The 18888-nt window shown below is 45.9% G+C and overlaps 1 protein-coding gene, 1 long non-coding RNA gene and 1 other non-coding gene across 3 annotated transcripts; 2 read left to right on the plus strand and 1 right to left on the minus strand.

The window, feature by feature from the left end:
• The first annotated feature begins 1419 nt into the window (after positions 1–1419).
• On the plus strand, positions 1420–16929 carry LOC124862990 (importin subunit beta-1). The gene is made up of 22 exons (XM_047357218.1): positions 1420–1672; positions 3821–3879; positions 5962–6144; positions 6214–6414; positions 7030–7182; positions 7284–7343; positions 7425–7514; positions 9027–9137; positions 9221–9322; positions 9393–9617; positions 9688–9879; positions 10803–10933; positions 11377–11524; positions 11618–11689; positions 11767–11911; positions 11997–12079; positions 12522–12629; positions 12994–13137; positions 14446–14551; positions 14798–14912; positions 15128–15289; positions 16168–16929. Coding segments are annotated over exons 1-22 (2631 nt in total). The 5' UTR covers positions 1420–1632; the 3' UTR covers positions 16169–16929.
• Positions 14587–14727, plus strand: LOC124863620. Its single transcript, XR_007037176.1, has one exon. It is a non-coding gene; the product is annotated as a small nucleolar RNA SNORA79 (small nucleolar RNA).
• Positions 16599–18623, minus strand: LOC124862992. Its single transcript, XR_007037047.1, has 2 exons — positions 18125–18623; positions 16599–18091 (listed from the first exon to the last, which is right to left on the minus strand). It is a non-coding gene; the product is annotated as an uncharacterized LOC124862992 (long non-coding RNA).
• Between the last annotated feature and the right edge of the window lie 265 nt (positions 18624–18888).

Consider the following 18888-nt stretch of genomic DNA (forward strand, 5'->3'; position numbering starts at 1 on the left):
AAAAGATATGTTCTTAATTGACGTTTAATAGAAACCAATAAGTCCACCGAGTCTGGGCTGAACAGAAAGTTTTGTCTCCTTTTATTTTTATATTAGTATGGGGAACCATCAGCAGGCCCTGGTCACAGGACCTCTGGGACCTGCCAGAGACATGTGGGTGAAGAGGCCTGCTTACATAACCTGGTGCCTATCCTTGAAGCCCTCTCCAAGTCAGTAGAAGAATCTTAACTTGCACTCTAAAATAAACCTGACGCCAGCGTAACTACATCAAGATTGGAGCCACATGTGAAAACTTGGAGGATTTTGTCAGAAGCCTGGCAGCAGCATGTTAAACGATTGTTGACCTTAGATTCAAGCTCAGTGGGGTTATGCTGCAGAACAATGATTCGAAGCACATTGTCATCTTGGAATGGTTTAAAAATAAAATAAAAACAAAATGAAGGTGGTGCAGTTAGTAGCACTGTTGCCTTGCAGCAAGAAGGTCCTGAGTTTGACTCCTGACTTGGGAGTTTGCATGTTCTCAGGGTACTCTAGCTTCCTCCAATAATCCAAAAATATGAGTGTTAGGTTAACTGGTCTCTCTGGATGGGTTTTGCACATGGTTGTTTGTCCTGTGTGTCTCTATGTTGCCCTGCGATGGATTGGCGACTTGTCTAGGATGCACCTCACGTCTCGCCCATAGACTGCTGGAGATAGGCACCAGCTTCCCTGCTGGTGCCTATCTCCTAAAATCCTAAAATGGATGGATGAAGTTTTTGGAGAGGCCTAGTCAAAGTCTGGACATCCATTTGATAGAGATGCTGTGGCATGACCTTAAACAGGTCGTTTATGCACGAAAACCCTCCAGTGATGCTGAATTAAAACAATTCTTCAAAGCAGAGTTGGTCAGAATTCCTCCACAGTAATAGAAAAGACTCATAAATAACTAGTTATTATGGTTAGGGAACAGTTACTTTTTCACATAGGGTCATGTTGGTCTGGATTGAGTTTTTAAATGAAATTTTTTTTTTTGTATCTACTCAGATTATCTGACAATAGTTTCAGGAAAATTTATCTTCTTCAAATTTCCGTTTGTATCTTGTCAAATCTTTCTCACTCTAACACACAGACTACATATATACTACTAAACAGACTCATTTAATCAGCAGGTAGCTGCAGTGTTTGAAAGCACAAAATACAGAAACATGTGTGATTAGCTTGTTTTAGTATAGCATATATCTGAGTACAGATCAATGATCAAGAGCTCCACACGGCAGTCCCAGTGATACCACTTCTGTTGGATGATACACCCTCCGCAGCGGGAGGTGGCGCTAATGTTCTCATCCTGCTATATGAGTCCGCGACTAAAGAAGTGATTGTGACGCCGTACTTACGTCAGTGCGTGATATCCCTCCGCGTGAGAGAACCGCGCGCTCCTTTCCCTCGCGAACGGGCGGCGTTTCTGCGAGCTGCGGCCGTCAACGTTTCCTGCATCGTCCGAGTAAATCCCAAACGAATCTAACCGAGCCCAGCCGAACCTGCTCTGTGGCTGCCTCAGACTGGGCTCCAAGGAACCAGATCCTTCGTTGTTATCAAACCTGACGAAGTGAAGAGCGTCGGCAGCAGCAGCAGTAGGAGCAGCCGGGCCACAGGATGGAGCTCATCACTATCCTGGAAAAAACCGTCTCTCCGGGTAAGTACCAGGTTGGATCGGTTTATCCAGTCGGCCCTGGGGCTCTCTGTTCGGTACCGACGGAGGGGTGGTGGTGGAGTAGCGAGAGAAGGCTTATCTAAGGGCGGAAGGAGCTATTAGCTCCTAATGCTAAGTGAGCTAACTGAGGCCTGTCGCGGCGAGTGACTCCGCACTCTGGTCGGACTTTAGGCACTATCTTAGGATAATATAAACCAACCAGGGTGTTCTGACCCAGTCTGAAAATAACAAGAGAGCATAATTATGGTGTCCAGGTCACTCGAGGGGTGATGTGGCAGGTGGGGGAGGCTGAACCGGACCCCGACCCTGCCCATGCCCAGTGCAGCCTCTCTGTTAGCCTATTAGCGCGGCTGACTTACACCGTCGGCCTCCTTCTCCGGTTCAGTGTCCAGAACTGAAACAGAAAGGAAGAACTGTTCTAGGTTAATGTGTTGGATGTTCTGGGTTGTTAACGCTAAACTTAGAGCCGTTTTTTCCAGTTGTACCGACTCCCGTCCCCGGAACCGTTCGTGTTCCGGTCAGCGGCTAGCTTTAGCAGCTAACACACATGTTAGATCCTCGGCGGGTTTCTACTGCAGAGCGGGCTGTTCCTGCGTGGAAACGTGACGGCGTGGAAATGGACCACTCAAATGTGGATCCGCTGCTGAGCCGTTTCACGAGAGTTTAGACTGCATCGAAGCTGGCATCTGATTCTTAACTGCGGATTAAAAGGCTGTTTGACTGTTTTTAGGGAGTCTGCACAAACTTAGAGTAGCTTTGGCTCCAAATCCACAAGAAATTAATCAAATCTGGACTGAGTTATTGTACAATAAATGTTTTTTAAAACACAGCTTCTCAGCTGCAGCTGTAAAGGCTTTAACTAGACCACCTTGGGTCAGGTAAGAAGTAAATACATGAACCTTGGGCTGGTCCATTCCAAACAAACACATCAGGTAGAAATCAGTTTGTTAGAATGTTAACTCCGTGTACCACATTCTAGTCTCAGTTTTTTCTTTGTAAACTTTTAATAAGTTTGAATTCTGTGTTGTTGTGTTTTTGCATTCAAACCAGAAGTCCATTTAGATGGCGTCCATCTTGAAAAAAGAAATATTTAAACTGATCAAACCTAGACTCAATTATTAAATCAATGACCTGTAAAACTGCTGAGAATGGTAACTTCATCACTTGTTTGGCATGTAGACCACCTTGGATCATGTCACATGTGAAAACGTTGCACTGTTCAGAACCTTTTGACATTATGGGCAGATTCTGGAAAACTCAGTTCTGTAGTATTTTAGAGGCTGTTAATTCACCATAAAACAATCCAATCTAGAGATACGATTAATAAACCCTTTATGCTCTTTGCAAAATGAGAGATGGCGTGTATTTTTTCTCCATGGGGTCTGAAAATTACATCACTGAAACGGATCAAACCTGGGCTAAAGTATTGTTTTACACTGATTATCACAGATTTATTGTTATTACAACATGACTACATATTATATTAGTATTGCACAGAACTGCTTGAGCTGCAATTAATATTAGCAGCCATGCATTTAAGCTCTAATGCCATCAGACTGTAGTTAAACAGTTTGTGTTGAGATGGAAATGAGTTCTTCCAGTAGCTGAATAAATCAAACGCTATCTGGGGTCTGTGTTTGCATTGAACTCAAAGCAAAAAGATGTTAACACTGTTTTATGTATGCGTATATTTATTGTAAATCACATTGTTCTTACATTTGCATTATTGCATTTCTCTAAAAGGTTATGAGCCTATTTTACACCGAATAGATGCTTTTGTTTCAGGGTTTGTGTCAACTTTACTGGTGAAAACACAGAAGTGTAACTTCAGTTCACATAATACAAAAATCTCCTTTCATCAATCATCTTCCACTAATATAAGGCAGGGTCACATGTCAAGGAGGGAAATCCAGAATCTGCACTGCTTGGCCCACATGTCCCTCTCTGCTACTGCTTCTCCATGTTTTCCTCACCACTCAGTGAACATTAGCACCTCTCTGGTCTTCAGTTGGGCAGCATCTCCAAACGATGAACCCGATCTGAACCTGTCTACAAGGACCTGCTACGGTCCAAGAGCACAGTTAGATATCAACTGCTCCTCAAGAATAACTTCTTCCTCTCTGTCCTCAGATCGGCATGAACTGGAGGCGGCGCAGAAGTTTCTGGAGCAGGCGGCGATAGAGAACCTGGTTAGTACTAGGGCGCTTTGTGGAGGAGGTGGAGGTCCTGCAGGTAGAGGGCGAGGAGCTCTGGGAAGCTGAAACTAGACCTGCATCTCTCTCTCCTGTAACACACATCTACACACTCATTTAGCCACAGTGAGCCCAGTTACACTAACAGGGACCAGCATCTTATTACACACACTGTTTGAAAGTCAATTAGTGGGTTTCGATCATTCTAAAGAATCATCCAACAAATCCCAGCGGATTAAAAACAGGTTTGTGAATGATCTTAGCAATCTCTCCTAACAATTACACCAGGTTTCTTCACAGTCTCAAAGTACAGGAAAAACATGGAATTTGCTTTAATTGGTCCAAGTTTTACATATGAGAATCCAGGTTCCTCGTCTTATCTTCTTGAAGCTAAAAATAAACCTTCCGTAGGTCCAGAAGGTTATCAGGCTCTGCTAGTAAGTTTGTTGTCTAAGTGAATAATTTAACAGCAAAAGTAACTCCAATAGAACTATTATTAGTATCTCATGGATGTGATGATGGAGGAGGTGACATAACTCTGCTCTTAGCTGGTCCAGAACCCTGCACAGATCTAAATGGATCACTGAAATCTTTAGTCACACTGAGACGTTTACAGTGAGATGATTGGGTGGCCTGATTGGCTCTATTGTCCAGGCTGTGACTTTATTCATCTTAAATTGGCACCGTTTCCTTTTAGTGTGCTTCCTTTGGCCAGCAGGTGGCGCCTCCTGCAGAGAAAGTAAAGTTCAGTCCCAGAATGCTGCTGGGATATTTGAGTTTATATGCGGTGTGCATTATGACAGGAGATAAAGCATGTGGGGATTTATGGCTTAATGCTCACTGACTGCTTTTCTTCATGTGTCGCCTGCTTCGTGTAGTCTACAGCAGTAAGGACTCCATCAGGCTTCAATCATGTTCTGACCAGCAGACGTTTAGTTTCTGTGTGAATAGTTGAAGGTTACCAGTCGTCTTACTGACTAAACGCTACAAATGTACGTTATGTTTATAGAGTGGAGGACTTCAGGTAGTTGGGATCAGAAATCCTAACATCTCCAGCAGCTTCAGAGTTGATTCGTGGAAGAAAATCACACAAAATCTGGCTTATTGGATGAAACCTGCCAGCAGTCACTACAGACCTGATTAAAACAAAGCTGCAAATATGCTGCCCTCTGGTGCTGATAATCAGGGCTAAAGATCTCTGTCTCCATCCTGCTGTTTGAACATTAAAGGTTTTAGTTTCTGCTTCAGGCTCCTGTGGACTCATTGATTTCAGTTTCTGGTGTTTAGAACAAGACTCGACCTCCAGTTGGGTCACACTGTTGAACTGTTGTATGATCTGAGGGTGTGGAGCAGATTCAGGAAGGATTAGGACTGCTTGACATGCTAGCACAAACATGAAGTCAGAAATTCCCAGTGCATTGTGGGTCACTGAGTATTTTCAAAGCACAGTTGGCCAGAGATCAGAGTCTACCAACTTTCCAAGGATCAACTTTGATCAGTGATAAGCAGGTTAGATGCTTTCCTCGCTGTTCATTAAACTATCATTGATCTATGAACTCCCACCATCTTCTGGCTGTAAACGCACCAACCAGCAGCATGCAGTGTGATGCACTTCACAGTTCAATAAAAATCAGGCTAAACTACTCTATTTTTGGCAGAACCTGCAGCTGTACATTGTTGAACTCATAATCGGTGCAGATCAGACCTCAGAGAAAACCAGAAACTCTCTGCTTAACTCTGACTAAAGTTTTAAATAATCACAGATTATATACTAGAGTAAAAGGAAGGTGCTGAATTGTTCTATTTCAGTGGTTTATTTGCAAAAAAAAAAAAAAAGTCTTAAGAATGTGTTCAAATTCACGTCTTAAAACGTTCGACGTTATTTAGGGAAGGCCTTTTTGCATTTTGAACACAGAATAAAAACCAACATGAGTGAAACACTCATTCTGACAAACTGACCCAGCGGGTTAACATGCTGTGACACATTTATTCAAGGATATTTTCCTTGCTCTGACATTTAAAGGTCATTTAGGAAGCAGAACATGTTGACTCAGCTGGTTCCCTCTGTTTCTCCTCCAGCCCACCTTCCTGGTGGAGCTGTCCAAGGTGCTAGCAAACCCCGGCAACACGCAGGTGGCTCGAGTGGCTGCAGGTCTGCAGGTGAAGAACTCTCTGACCTCCAAAGACCCTGATGTGAAATCGCAGTACCAGCAGAGATGGCTGGCTATAGACACCAACGCTCGCCGCGAGATCAAGAACTACGTAAGTACTCGCCGACCCTCTTCAGATCTGCTGGAAGTTCTCCCACTAACCCTGATCTATGTCCGGCAGGTTCTACAAACTCTGGGCACAGAGACGTACCGGCCCAGCTCGGCTTCGCAGTGTGTTGCTGGCATCGCCTGTGCAGAGATTCCCGTAAACCAGTGGCCCGAGCTGATCCCGCAGCTGGTAGCCAACGTCACGGACCCATCCAGCACCGAGCACATGAAGGAGTCCACGCTGGAGGCCATTGGATACATCTGCCAGGACATTGTGAGTGGTAGCACACATTGAGATCACATCAGGCAGCTGTTGGTTCCTGGTGGTCTTTTCCTTACTGGCACTAACTGGATCCCACCATCATGTTGCTTCAAGGAAACATCATTTCCATGACTGCAATGTTTTATTAATGAAGCTGTTTTTGGCATAATAAAACTTGACCACCTCTTTACCTTCTCAGGTTAATGTGTTACAGGTACAGAGACCCTGAAGGCAGGACCTTTCAATAACTGAGCTGACCCAGAAGAGAAGCTAGATGCGTTAGCAACATCTTTTCTGCAGAACCAGTTTCCTCAGGTTTAGGGAGTGTTTGATGGGTCCACTGTGATTATGTAGATGATTGGTTTATATCTGCAATCCTCTAAGATTGAGGATGCACCGCCGTCACCTGAAGGTCACGGTTTCTGCAACGTCTCAAACTGTTGAGGTTTTAGGCCTTAAAAATGAGAGTCACAGAAACCTTGGTGATGTATTTGAAAGTTGAATCTGGGTTTGTGCTGTTTGGTGGCATATGTCAGACTGAGGTCAGAAGCAGCCATCCGGTCCTGATCGTTCTGGCGGTTCTGAACGGATCCAATGTCTGAATGTTGCTGTGATGTATTTCCGTAGGATCCCGAGCAGCTGCAGGAGACCGCCAATCAGATCCTGACGGCCATCATCCAGGGCATGAGGAAGGAGGAGCCCAGCAACAATGTGAAGCTGGCCGCCACCAACGCGCTGCTCAACTCGCTGGAGTTCACCAGAGCCAACTTCGACAAAGAGGTGCAGAACCAGAACCAGCGATCAGGGACACGGCTGATTTTCAGTGTAGAGGTGTATGAGCAGCAAAGCAGGATGCTGAGTTGACCTGTGTGTGTTTTCAGACGGAGAGACACTTCATCATGCAGGTGGTCTGTGAAGCGACCCAGTGTCCCGACACCAGAGTGAGTCCTATCACGACCCGGTAAAGCTCCTGTTCAGCTGATCCGTCTTTAACTCCTCCCATCTCCTCTTCCTGTACTCAGGTGCGCGTGGCAGCCCTGCAGAACCTGGTGAAGATCATGTCCCTGTATTATCAGTACATGGAGACGTACATGGGCCCCGCCTTGTTTGCGGTAAGAAACCTCGACAGATCTGGTCCGAAACTCTTCGTCCTCTGGCTTTTTAAAACAGGCGCTGATTAAGAGAGGAACTAGAATAAACCAAATACAAGGATTGATTGGTTTGGGTCAAACTTCAGGATTATGTTGTTAAGCGTTAACTGGACAGGATGAGAGATCGGATCTGGATGAGAAAGCAGCAGCCAGACTGAAACAGTAACATCCCTGCAGGATGCCTCCATCCAACCACAAACTTCAGGGTGTTTGATTAAGATTTCATGTCCAACACAAAGTAGTGGAAGGAGAAAGATTCCTAGTTGTCCTGCTGGAAGGTCCACTCCAGTCGGAGGTCTTCTGCAGCCTCTAACAGGGTTTCCTCCAGGATTGACCAGGATTTGGCTCCATCCATCGTCCTCTGACTAGATTTTCTGTCCCACATCATGATGCTGCCACCACCATGGTTCACTGTAGGACTGATGTATTCAGGTCTGTTGTTCATAGTTCAGAACCTTTCATCATATCTGGTTTTTGTAGAATTCAGCAACATTACATGTTTCTTTCAGGAATGTGCAGATTTGACTTTTGACATCCCTCAGCTCTGTTCTTTAGTTTGACCTGAGCTTTAATTGAAGGACACTGACTCATGACTGTCCCCTGCTGAGAGGGATGATCTGGGTTCACGTGACCACTCAGGAGATGGAGATGTGTGGGCTTCTGCTGGAGAACCTTTGAGTAATCTGCTGGTTACTGTGTTGAAGAGTCCTGGTAAATAATTATGGATAATCGGGTGTCTCCAAAAACATTGGAGCTGATTTAGGAAGCATGAACTTCTGCCTGGCGTTACCAGAATAAGGTCCAGTCTACAGCTCTGTCTGCTCATTAAATATTACAGTAAATGAGAGAAATTATTACCTCTGGTTTAGTCCTTCAGCGTTGAACCTGTGGCTGAGTTCTGGATCTGCCAACTCCTCCTGGTGTGAACCCATGTTTCCACTAGGGGTGCTGTTTTTGACATACTGAAGACCTGCTTTTATCAATAAAAATAAACCTTGTTGGCATCACAGATGAGGCCCCCTGCAGTCTGGAGAACTCTGGAGTTTCATTTCAGTATTTATCGGGTCCAGATAAATTGGAAAAGGAAATATCGGACTGTATTACTGGACTTAATATTGTCTAAACATCATCTCCTTCCTGTCCCTCCAGCTTATATATTTAAAGTCTGACCACTGCAGAAACATCTCCCATAAACTCATAATGATGGTTTGAATTTGACAAAAGTCTGAGAACAGAGAAAATCTGTTGTCTTTGCAACATTGTGGACGCCTGCTAGATGTGTTTAAGTTGGAAGAAAATTCAGGATCTGTCGGTCAGACATTATTCAAGTAATTCGTTGTTTGCTCCTGAGATGGTTGACGCCCCTCCTCAGGTTTAATGTTGGAGCCACAGCAGCAGTTAGCTCTGGTGGTTCGGAGCAGAAACATTTCTAAATGAGGTTAAGTTGACCTCTGATGTGCTCTTCTGGTTCAGATCACCATCGAGGCGATGAAGAGCGACATCGATGAGGTGGCTCTGCAGGGTATCGAGTTCTGGTCGAACGTCTGTGATGAGGAGATGGACCTGGCCATCGAGGCCTCAGAGGTGTGTTTCAGGTCTTTTTTGGACACTCTGTCAATTTCCGTTTCTCTGATCATCTCTTCCTGTTTCCTCTTGGCCAATGGCAGGCCTCGGAGCAGGGACGCCCCCCTGAGCACACCAGTAAGTTCTACGCGAAAGGAGCGCTGCAGTACCTAGTCCCCATCCTGACCCAGACCCTGGCCAAACAGGTGCTGTACCCGTTGCTCTGTCTGCACGCGCTCAGTGCGAGTCTGTGTGTGACCGTTCATGTGTCTGCAGGACGAGAACGATGACGACGATGACTGGAACCCCTGCAAGGCTGCAGGCGTGTGTCTGATGCTGCTGGCCACCTGTTGCGAAGACGATGTGGTTCCCCACGTTCTGCCCTTCATCAAGGAGAACATCAAAAACCCAGACTGGCGGTACCGAGACGCCTCCATCATGGCCTTTGGCTCCATTCTGGAAGGGCCCGACCTGAATCAGCTCAAACCACTTGTCATACAGGTGAGCCGCTGTTGCAAGAAGTTCACCTGATCTTGTAGAAGCGAGTCTCTGACCACGCTGCTCCCTACAGGCTATGCCCACACTGATTGAGCTGATGAAAGACCCCAGCGTGGTGGTGAGGGACACCACGGCGTGGACCATGGGCCGGATCTGCGAGCTGCAGCCAGAAGCTGCCATCAACGAAGTCTACCTGGCCCCCCTGCTGCAGTGTCTGATTGAGGGCCTGGGTGCCGAGCCCAGGGTGGCCTCCAACGTCTGCTGGGTGAGGTGAAGGGCCTGTGCACGGGCGGGTTCTGATCCAATCTCCAAGCTAACATGTTTTTCTTTAACAGCGGTCCAACAGTGTGGTTCAGGGAAAAATAATTTACATACATTCCCACAGAGAGCTGCAGACCCTACAGGGTTGCTGGGAACCTTTTAGTTTCTGTGCTGCTGATCCGAAATCGGGACCAGAATCTTTATTTGATTAAAAACTGAGCTGACAAACCTTTTGGTTCTGGACCTGCTGGAGGTTCTGATGGTGGAATAATCTGCAGTAAAAGTCCCACCGTACAGCATTAACACAGATGTTCAAAATAATCTTAATTAGTTTGCTTTAAACCAGAAAAGCAACATTCCTTGTGAGAGCCGGGAATCAGGGACTATTTAACAGTTTAATATCAACCTAAAATCATTTTTGGAATAAATTCATCTAAAAAATAAAACGTTCCCTTCATCAAACGGCCAGTTTCAGTCCACCAGTTACATTCAGCAGAGCCGTTCTGTCTGGCTTCAGAGACCAGTGGATCATCAGCAGCGCAGTGGGAGGATAACTGGTGCTGAGCTACAACAGCTCCAAGCTGCAACAAATAGAGAAACTAAAGGAGGGGACAAGAATCGAGCCTTGCTGGACCCCACATGACAGAGGAGCACTAGAAAAGATAAAAAGAGAAAGTTCTGCCCGATGAGAAGGGAAGGTCCACACAGCTAGAAGACAACTCGAGTCACTCTGGCATTTCATCTGGAAACTTCAGCAGTAGGAACAGGAAACACCTGGAAAAGCACCACATGCTTGGTTCACACAGAAATGATTATTCAGCTTGAAGCTGAAGCAGGAGGACAAAGCTTCTTCAGAAGACCTGATGCTGGGTTTATCTTCTGCCATGAACACTCCATAATTAACTGAAACACACTGTCCTCCATCAGGCCTTCTCGTCTCTGGCTGAGGCGGCGTATGAAGCAACCGATGCTGCAGAGGACCAGGAGGAGCCCAGCACCTACTGCCTGTCCTCGTCCTTTGAAATCATTGTCCAGAAGCTCCTGGAGACCACCGACAGGTAGGAACCGGCTCTGCTCCAGGTTTCAGCTGACTGTATATCTGCTCTGTGGCCACTTCCTGTTTCTGAAGATACAGTAAGTTTTATCTTACTGCCTTTAGTTCTGAGAACCTGAACAGAACTGTGGGTTCAGAGCTTCAGCAGAATGAAGAAGTGTGGGAATACAGACAGTCCATGGAATCTGGGGTGTTTTCAGTCTGAAGACACATCTTCTAGCGTTCTGATGATATATGGAGCAGGACAGGACTGACAGCATCCATCCCTGGTTGGGTTTGGGTTCTTTAATGCAGGAAATGTGACTGAATTTGTTCTATAGATTAATTCTCCATGGAGACTTTCTGCAGCAGAAAGTCCACATGAAGCCTGTCAGAGCAGCTAAGCTCACAAGTTTAGAAGGGGATTCTCCTTTAAGGTGTCTCTCTGCCGTGCTTCCGCCCCCTCAGGCCCGACGGCCACCAGAACAACCTGCGTTCAGCTGCCTATGAAGCTCTGATGGAGATCGTGAAGAACAGTGCCAAAGACTGCTACCCTGCAGTCCAGAAGACCACGCTGGTGATCATGGAGCGGCTGCAGCAGGTCCTGCAGATGGAGGTGAGTCACCATGATTGGAACACCAGAGGCATTCAACACTGCAGCTTTTAATTTGAAAGGATGTCCTGGGTGATGCTGTCTTCCTGTGTGCAGTCTCATATCCAGAGCACCTCGGACCGGATCCAGTTCAATGACCTGCAGTCGCTGCTTTGCGCCACACTTCAGGTGAGACTTCACCCCTGAACTCATACAGTCACGCTTTTATTTTGAAGGTCTACTGAACATTTCCGGTTCCCCTGCAGAACGTTCTCCGGAAGGTTCAGCACCAGGACGCCCTGCAGATCTCGGATGTGGTGATGGCATCTCTGCTGAGGATGTTCCAGAGCACCGCGGGGTCCGGAGGCGTTCAGGAGGACGCTCTGATGGCCGTCTCCACGCTGGTAGAAGGTACGAACCCGCTGGGTCGTTGCAGCGTCTTGTTTTTCCAGGTGGCTTTGGTTGGAGCTCACCGTGTCTCTGATGCTCGTTTCAGTTCTGGGAAGCGACTTCCAGAAATACATGGATGCCTTCAAGCCTTTCCTGGCCATCGGACTGAAGAACTACGCCGAGTATCAGGTCTGTTTTTATTTTCCCATCTGGGTGGAGACTTTATAAAGTCATAAAGATTAGATTTAATTACATCCTTTATTTGATGCGTCACATTTTACCCTCCGAGATGTTTAAAACTGGACCTGCTGTGTCTATAAAGCGCTAATCTAAATGAAGAACTCAGACACGAACAAAAATGAGTAGATCCATCAGAACATGAAGGAATTGGCAGATTGTCTCCATTTATGCATCAAAGCTTTTGTCTCCAAGTTTTACTGAACTCAAAGTAAATTCTGATGGTTTAATTCATACGTTGTTAATTAATTGTTTTCTTAGTCTTGATGCATTTAATGACTGGGAAGAAAATTGGGTTTTCCAGGATCTGAAACCAGTTGCTTTCAGTCTCTGGTTGATTGACGCGGTGTGGAAACAGTTGTTGAATTGTTACAATGTGTGTGTGTTGCTGCAGGTGTGTCTCGCTGCGGTGGGTCTGGTGTGTGACCTCTGCAGAGCTCTTCAATCCAACATCCTGCCTTACTGTGACGAGATCATGCAGCTTCTCCTGGAGAACCTGGGGGTGAGGAACACCAGGATCTTCCTGGTTTTTTACTGATGCACTGATAGCTGGTCTGTGATGATAAACCATGCACCACTCTGACTGTGATGTAAACCTACCACATTTATCTGAGACCTCCACACTGTTCCTGCAGCTCCTGCATCAACAGAACTTCCTCAAAGGTCTGTTTTTTTTACGGGTTTTAGATTGAAACCTGCAGCTTGTTGATGCTCGAAGCTGAAGATCATTTTCAGATGATCTTACAGACCTGGTCTAACTGGGTATTTTCAGCACACACCATGTGGTCTGCTCTCTGTGCTCTCTCATTGCTGTAAAACCTTCTCTGTCCTGAAGAACCCGGCTCATTCCATGTGTCTGTTTTCAGAACGAGAACGTCCACCGCTCAGTGAAGCCTCAGATCCTCTGTGCGTTCGGAGATATCGCTCTGGCCATTGGAGGAGAGTTTAAGAAGTACCTGGACATTGTTCTGGACACCCTGCAGCAGGCCTCCCAGGCTCAGGTGGACAAGGTAAGCTCAGGAGGTTCTTCCTCACAAGTGACCCTGTCTCAGATTGTGAGTTCATACCTGCAGGACCACGGTGAAGTGGAACTCTTCTTTAAACCCAAGTCTCTACTGGGTCCATCACTATTCTGCCTTCAACATGTCCTCCAGCAGCTTTTATTTAGTCTTTCTATGGCGTCTCCTACAGCTGGTTTATGCTGATGACATTCAGTGGTTTAATTGCTGCACTCGTGGTAACATGAGACGGACTCTACAACCCACACAAGTGGCTCAGGTAGTGCAGCTCATCCAGGATGGCACATCAATGCCAGCTGTGGCAAGAAGGTTTGCTGTGTCTGTCAGCGTAGTGTCCAGAGCCTGGAGGCGCTACCAGGAGACAGGCCAGTACACCAGGAGACGTGGAGGAGGCCGTAGGAGGGCAACAACCCAGCAGCAGGACCGCTACCTCCACCTTTGTGCAAGGAGGATCAGGAGGAGTACTGCCAGAGCCCTGCAAAATGACCTCCAGCAGGCCACAAATGTGCATGTGTCTGCACAAACGGTTAGAAACCGACTCCATGAGGATGGTATGAGGGCCTGACGTCCACAAATGGGGGTTGTGTTCACAGCCCAACACCGTGCAGGACGCTTGGCATTTGCCAGAGAACACCAGGATTGGTAAATTCTCCACTGGCGCCCTGTGGTCTTCACAGATGAAAGCAGGTTCACACTGAGCACATGTGACAGACATGACAGAGTCTGGAGACACCGTGGAGAGAGATCTGCTGCCTGCAACATCCTTCAGCATGACTGGTTTGGTAGTGGGTCAGTAATGGTGTGGGGTGACATTTCTTTGGAGGGCCAGGTCTGGGAGGAGATCCCTCAGGAGACCATCCACCGTCTCATCAGGAGCATCTCCAGATGTTGTAGGGAGGTCATACAGACACATGGAGGTCACACACAATACTGAGCCTCATTTTGACTTGTTTTAAGGACATTACATCAAAGTTGGATCAGCCTGTAGTGAGTTTTTACACTTTAATTTTGTGTGTGACTCCAAATCCAGGTCTCCTTTGGTTCATAAATTTGATTTCCATTGATGATTTTTGTGTGATTTTGTTGTCAGAACATTTAACTTTATACAGAACAAAGTATTTAATGAGAATATTTCATTCATTCAGATCTAGGATGTTATTTGAGTGTTTCCTTTAGTTTTTAGAGCAGTGTATTTTATACTGACGTGTTTTTGTCTGCGGTGTTGTGGCTGAATGTGAAGAGCTCTTTCTTAAAATAATCTGAAAGACTCAGACCGGGTGGTTCTGTGAACTCTTCCAGACAGACTACGACATGGTGGACTACCTGAACGAGCTGAGAGAAGGCTGCCTGGAGGCCTACACCGGGATCATCCAGGGTCTGAAGGGAGACCAGGAGAACGTCCACCGTAAGACAAACACTTCCTCTGTCTCTGATCAGTGGCGACGTCGGTTCCTCCTCCTGTCTGCAGGCCAACAGGAGGATTTTACGACGTCGCAGAGAAACCTGGGTCTTTATCACCCAGGAAGCTTCTGGCTCCGGCCAAAATAAAACGGCTTCCTGGTTTTGCGGGACCCAACAGACGAATTTTAACCTGAGTTTAACTTTGAAAACCCAGTCTGCCTCCTCATGCTTACCTGTTTCTCCTCTACAGCTGATGTGATGCTGGTCCAGCCTCGCGTGGAGTTCATCCTCTCTTTCATCCACCACATCGCTGAGGATGAGGACCACTCTGATGGAGTGGTGGCCAACGCTGCTGGACTCATCGGGTAAGAATGGCCCTGCTTCAGGTTTCTCACAGCTAGAGCAGAAAAACGACATGATCCTCCTAATGTGTGAGTTTGGTCCATGAGGAGAAATCATGCACCACGCTGACTTTGTGATGCACAACTTAACCACAGCTTCTGAGACCAGTAACCTTCTGCAGCTCAGGCCCACTGCTCCTGCTTTCAGTGTGTTTATGTGTGTTCATATGTGTCTGCAGAGACCTTTGCACCGCCTTCGGTAAGGATATGAATCAGCTGGTGGAGATGCGTCCGCTCATTAACGATCTTCTGACAGAGGGCAGACGCTCCAAAATCGTCAAGACCAAGACGCTGGCCACCTGGGCAACCAAGGAGCTGCGCAAGCTCAAGAGCCAAGCCTGGTGAGGTCCAACACCCTGATCTCTGAGCGATGTCAAACCCTAACCCTAACCCTCAGCACATAGGAACAGTTGGACCATTCTGCAGGGACATGTTGGAAAGATCTCAGTCACCTTTTAACTATCTGCCATGAAGCTGGAAGTCTCGTTGTTTAAATGGGCCGACTAACTAAAGATCGGCCCAAACTATTTACTCCTGTTGTTGAGTCAATCTATCTGCAGTTGCTGCTGTATCTAAAACAGCTGTAAAAAGATTTCAGAACCGCTCTTCAAGCCTAAAGTTCTGACAATGCCCAGATACTCTGCACCAGCATCTTACATCTCTACTTTGGTTCATTTTTTTCAATCTTCATTAATTCACTGGCAGCTTTTGTCCTGCTTGAGGAATTCTGGTTTTATTGAGACAAAACTACAAGGCCCATGATGCACTGCAGCAAGAAATTGCTAAAGTGCCAACTGCATTTGTTCAGGGAATTAAGATCCAAATGTTCTGCTTAGATGGTCCACAACCATCTCTGTCCTCTGTGGGTGCAGTTCATTACTGTTACCACAGGGGGAGCCAGACGGAATAGAATATGACAACAGATTCTGACCCGTGAACCAGAAGAACCACGTTTCTATACAGCAGTCTAAGTTCAGGGGAACTGGTCCAAACAGGGATGTGGTGTGATAAAACCAACAGAATAAAATCCACGTTGAAATTAGGCTCCATGTTTATTTTTCTACTACTGTGATGTGCTGGGGTCAAAGTTCATGGTGACTGAAGTTGAAAGGGGTGTTCTGAGTTCAGCTGTGTTTCTATTGGACCTCTGGCCTGATTGGCTGCACATCATGGACCAGCCTGTCCTCTTGTTTCCTGATTCTGGTTTTGTTGTTTGCAGATCGCTGCGGTCCGGACTCAGAGCGACGTGAGATCAGTGAATCGTCTGGAATGAACTCTTCTGTCTGTCGCGGCGTTGGCTGTAGCAGAAGAAGTGAAGTGAGATGAGTGTCTGTGTGAGCGCGAGAGATGATGACATCACACCACCTTCAGTTCCAGCTGGCGACCCCCTCTTCCTCCTCCTCCTCCTCCTCCTTCCTCCTGGACGCCTGTGGACTAGACTGACTCCCCCTTAAAGAAACAAACCCCTTCTTCACCCTCTCGCCGTATAGCTGGCCCCTCGTATGACATCACGATGACGTCACAGACCCTCCACCTCCCCCAACATTTGGGGAGGGGGAGGGGGGGAATCTGAAGACTTTTGTGGAATCAGATTAACGAGCGACTTTGTGGACTTCTTCTGTGGAAAACTTTAGATTTTTGTTGCTCTTATTTTTCTTCTTCCGAGCACTAAAACGGAGACACGCCGGCCGAACGGCTCCGCCCGCTCCGGCAGCAGCAGCACTGAAGCCCTTCAGAGTAAAAGCTCGGTGCTGCGGAGCGAGTGCCAAATGGGAATAGTTATAGCTGAAGGTCTGGAAGCGCGTGCTGTGAGCTGCTTCACGTTGATTTCCCCGCTGCACTTGGGTTGGGAACGGGTCACTCACCGTTTTTGCTTGTTTCAAAGATTTCAGGAAATTGAAGACGTTTGTAAAAGGTTCTATTTTTCCATTACTATGATGAGAAAATAAAGTTAAAAACAATAAAATGATATGAAACATTCCCCGAGCAGTTCTGGTGATTTCGCTCTTCTTCTGGACTCAAATCGTTCTGGACTCTGATAGGAATGAACTCTGGCGCCTCCTGCTGTCTGTCTGTTTACTCAACACCACAAAGAACCATGATTTCTCCTGTTTTTTTTGTTTTTTTTTGTAAGTTCACGGCTTGGTGTGCGTTCTGGGTTCGTTGGCTGCTGTGAGCGCGCTCAGTGCAGCCTGACTGCATCACATCGCTTTCAGCCCGATAATCAACGCTGAGAGGGAGTTTCCAGCTCTTATTTTGTAAAGATGCAGCAGCTGTAGGGAGGATGGACTTCCTGTGTTAAATGATGAACCTGGAATATCGATTATTACTGAATTGTGAATGATTTAAAGCCAATCTGCTTTTTATTTCATATTAAACTTTAGTGAACTAATAAAGTCTATATTGTACTGAACCTGCTGCTTGTTCTGATGATGAAATCTGATCTGAGAGCAGCTGCAGATTTCAAAACCTCCACAGAAGAGAGCCGGGGAGGAAGAGAAAGTCCTGCAGTGGTAAGAAGTTACCAGTGAACAGTTGGGTTTGGTCTGAGCTTTAGTCCAGAACCTCCTGCTGTCAGATGGATCAACATGGCTCCCAGATTAAACCTACAGTAGATGTCTGCAGCGCTTCATTTTATCTGCAGCTACTGGGAAGTGTTGAAACCAGCTATTGTATGTCTAATGCTTTGGTGCTCAGGCTCATCCTGTCATGAATTGGTGAAGATCTGTCCACATGTAGGGATGTTGAGGTCCAGTCTTCTTGAGCTGCCACCCTGCAGATTTTAGATGCATCCCTTCATCTTCACCTCCTCAGCACACCATCAGCTCTGCAGAAGCCTGTAATCAAGGCATTCATCTGACTCAGGTGTTGGAGAACACTTTGCTGTCATAAAGAGTCTTAATTATTTTAGTTTTTAAGTCTTGTATTAAGTTTTAGTTGTGCTGCCTGGATGTTTACAGGCGAAGATTTCTCTGCTTTTATTGTCGTTGGTCCATCAGGGCAATTTTAAATATTTTATTTATAATTCCCTTTTCTCAAAGGTCTATAAATGGGCCAAGCAGTTAAGATTTAAGGAGATGTGTTGCTGAGTGAAGCAGAAATGTTGGTAAAAAGAAAAGGACATCAGAAACTGACACGTTGACCTTCAGTCGAACATCAGAAACTGACACGTTGACCTTCAGTCGAACCTGCTAACAGATGGGCGCTGATTGACTGGTTGAAGGAGTCGTTTTTAATTTGTGGCTCATGGAGTAAAGAACAGAACAGTTTCAGGTTGGAAAATGTGAGATTTCTCATCTGTTCTGATGGTTTATTTCATCAAATGTTGGAGACCTCATGCTGATGGACCAGAAAATAAATTTAAACAGCTGAGTCATGAAGGGCTGGTTAGTAGGATTAATGAGATCATATCTAATAAACAGGAGAAAGTGGCTCATTATAATATGAAATACCGCTTCATGGTACTATGAGGTATTGTCCAATTAGAAAGTAGCTCATAATGAGCTACTGTCTCATAATACTATAAGAAAGTAACTCAAGTAATTTTCATCGGGTGAAAATATTCTAAAGGTTTGAATATGAGGATAAAAACAGCTTTCTGTGTTTACTCAGGTCTTTTCTGATCTGATGAAAACAAACTAGATTCATCTGGAAGGGAGCACATACTTATTTACAGCACAGTAAGCAATAAAGTCACATGTTAAATAAAACCAGTATTTTATGCATTATTCACTAACTTAATTAAGGGGCCATTAGTCACTTCTAAAAGGTGTTAATTGAACTTCCTGAAACTGAGAAATCATGAATATAATTCCACTGCTAGTGTTTTTATAAAGTCTAAAGGTCTCATGTTAACAGATTTATTTGTATATTTACACCATTTTGCATGACCATAAATTATGAACACACTGGAAGTAGATCAGAAGACCACCATAACAAC

Source organism: Girardinichthys multiradiatus, chromosome X (assembly GCF_021462225.1).
Source record: "Girardinichthys multiradiatus isolate DD_20200921_A chromosome X, DD_fGirMul_XY1, whole genome shotgun sequence".
Classification (NCBI taxonomy): domain Eukaryota; kingdom Metazoa; phylum Chordata; class Actinopteri; order Cyprinodontiformes; family Goodeidae; genus Girardinichthys; species Girardinichthys multiradiatus.

What these genes read in the sequence shown, in the direction of transcription:
- LOC124862990 (XM_047357218.1), top strand. Translation starts at nt 1,633, where the DNA reads ATGGAGCTCATCACTATCCTGGAAAAAACCGTCTCTCCGG. An exon ending in CCCAGGCTCAGGTGGACAAG is followed by an intron (nt 13,138 to 14,445) that starts GTAAGCTCAGGA and finishes GAACTCTTCCAG; the next exon opens with ACAGACTACGACATGGTGGA. An exon ending in AGACCAGGAGAACGTCCACC is followed by an intron (nt 14,552 to 14,797) that starts GTAAGACAAACA and finishes TCTCCTCTACAG; the next exon opens with CTGATGTGATGCTGGTCCAG.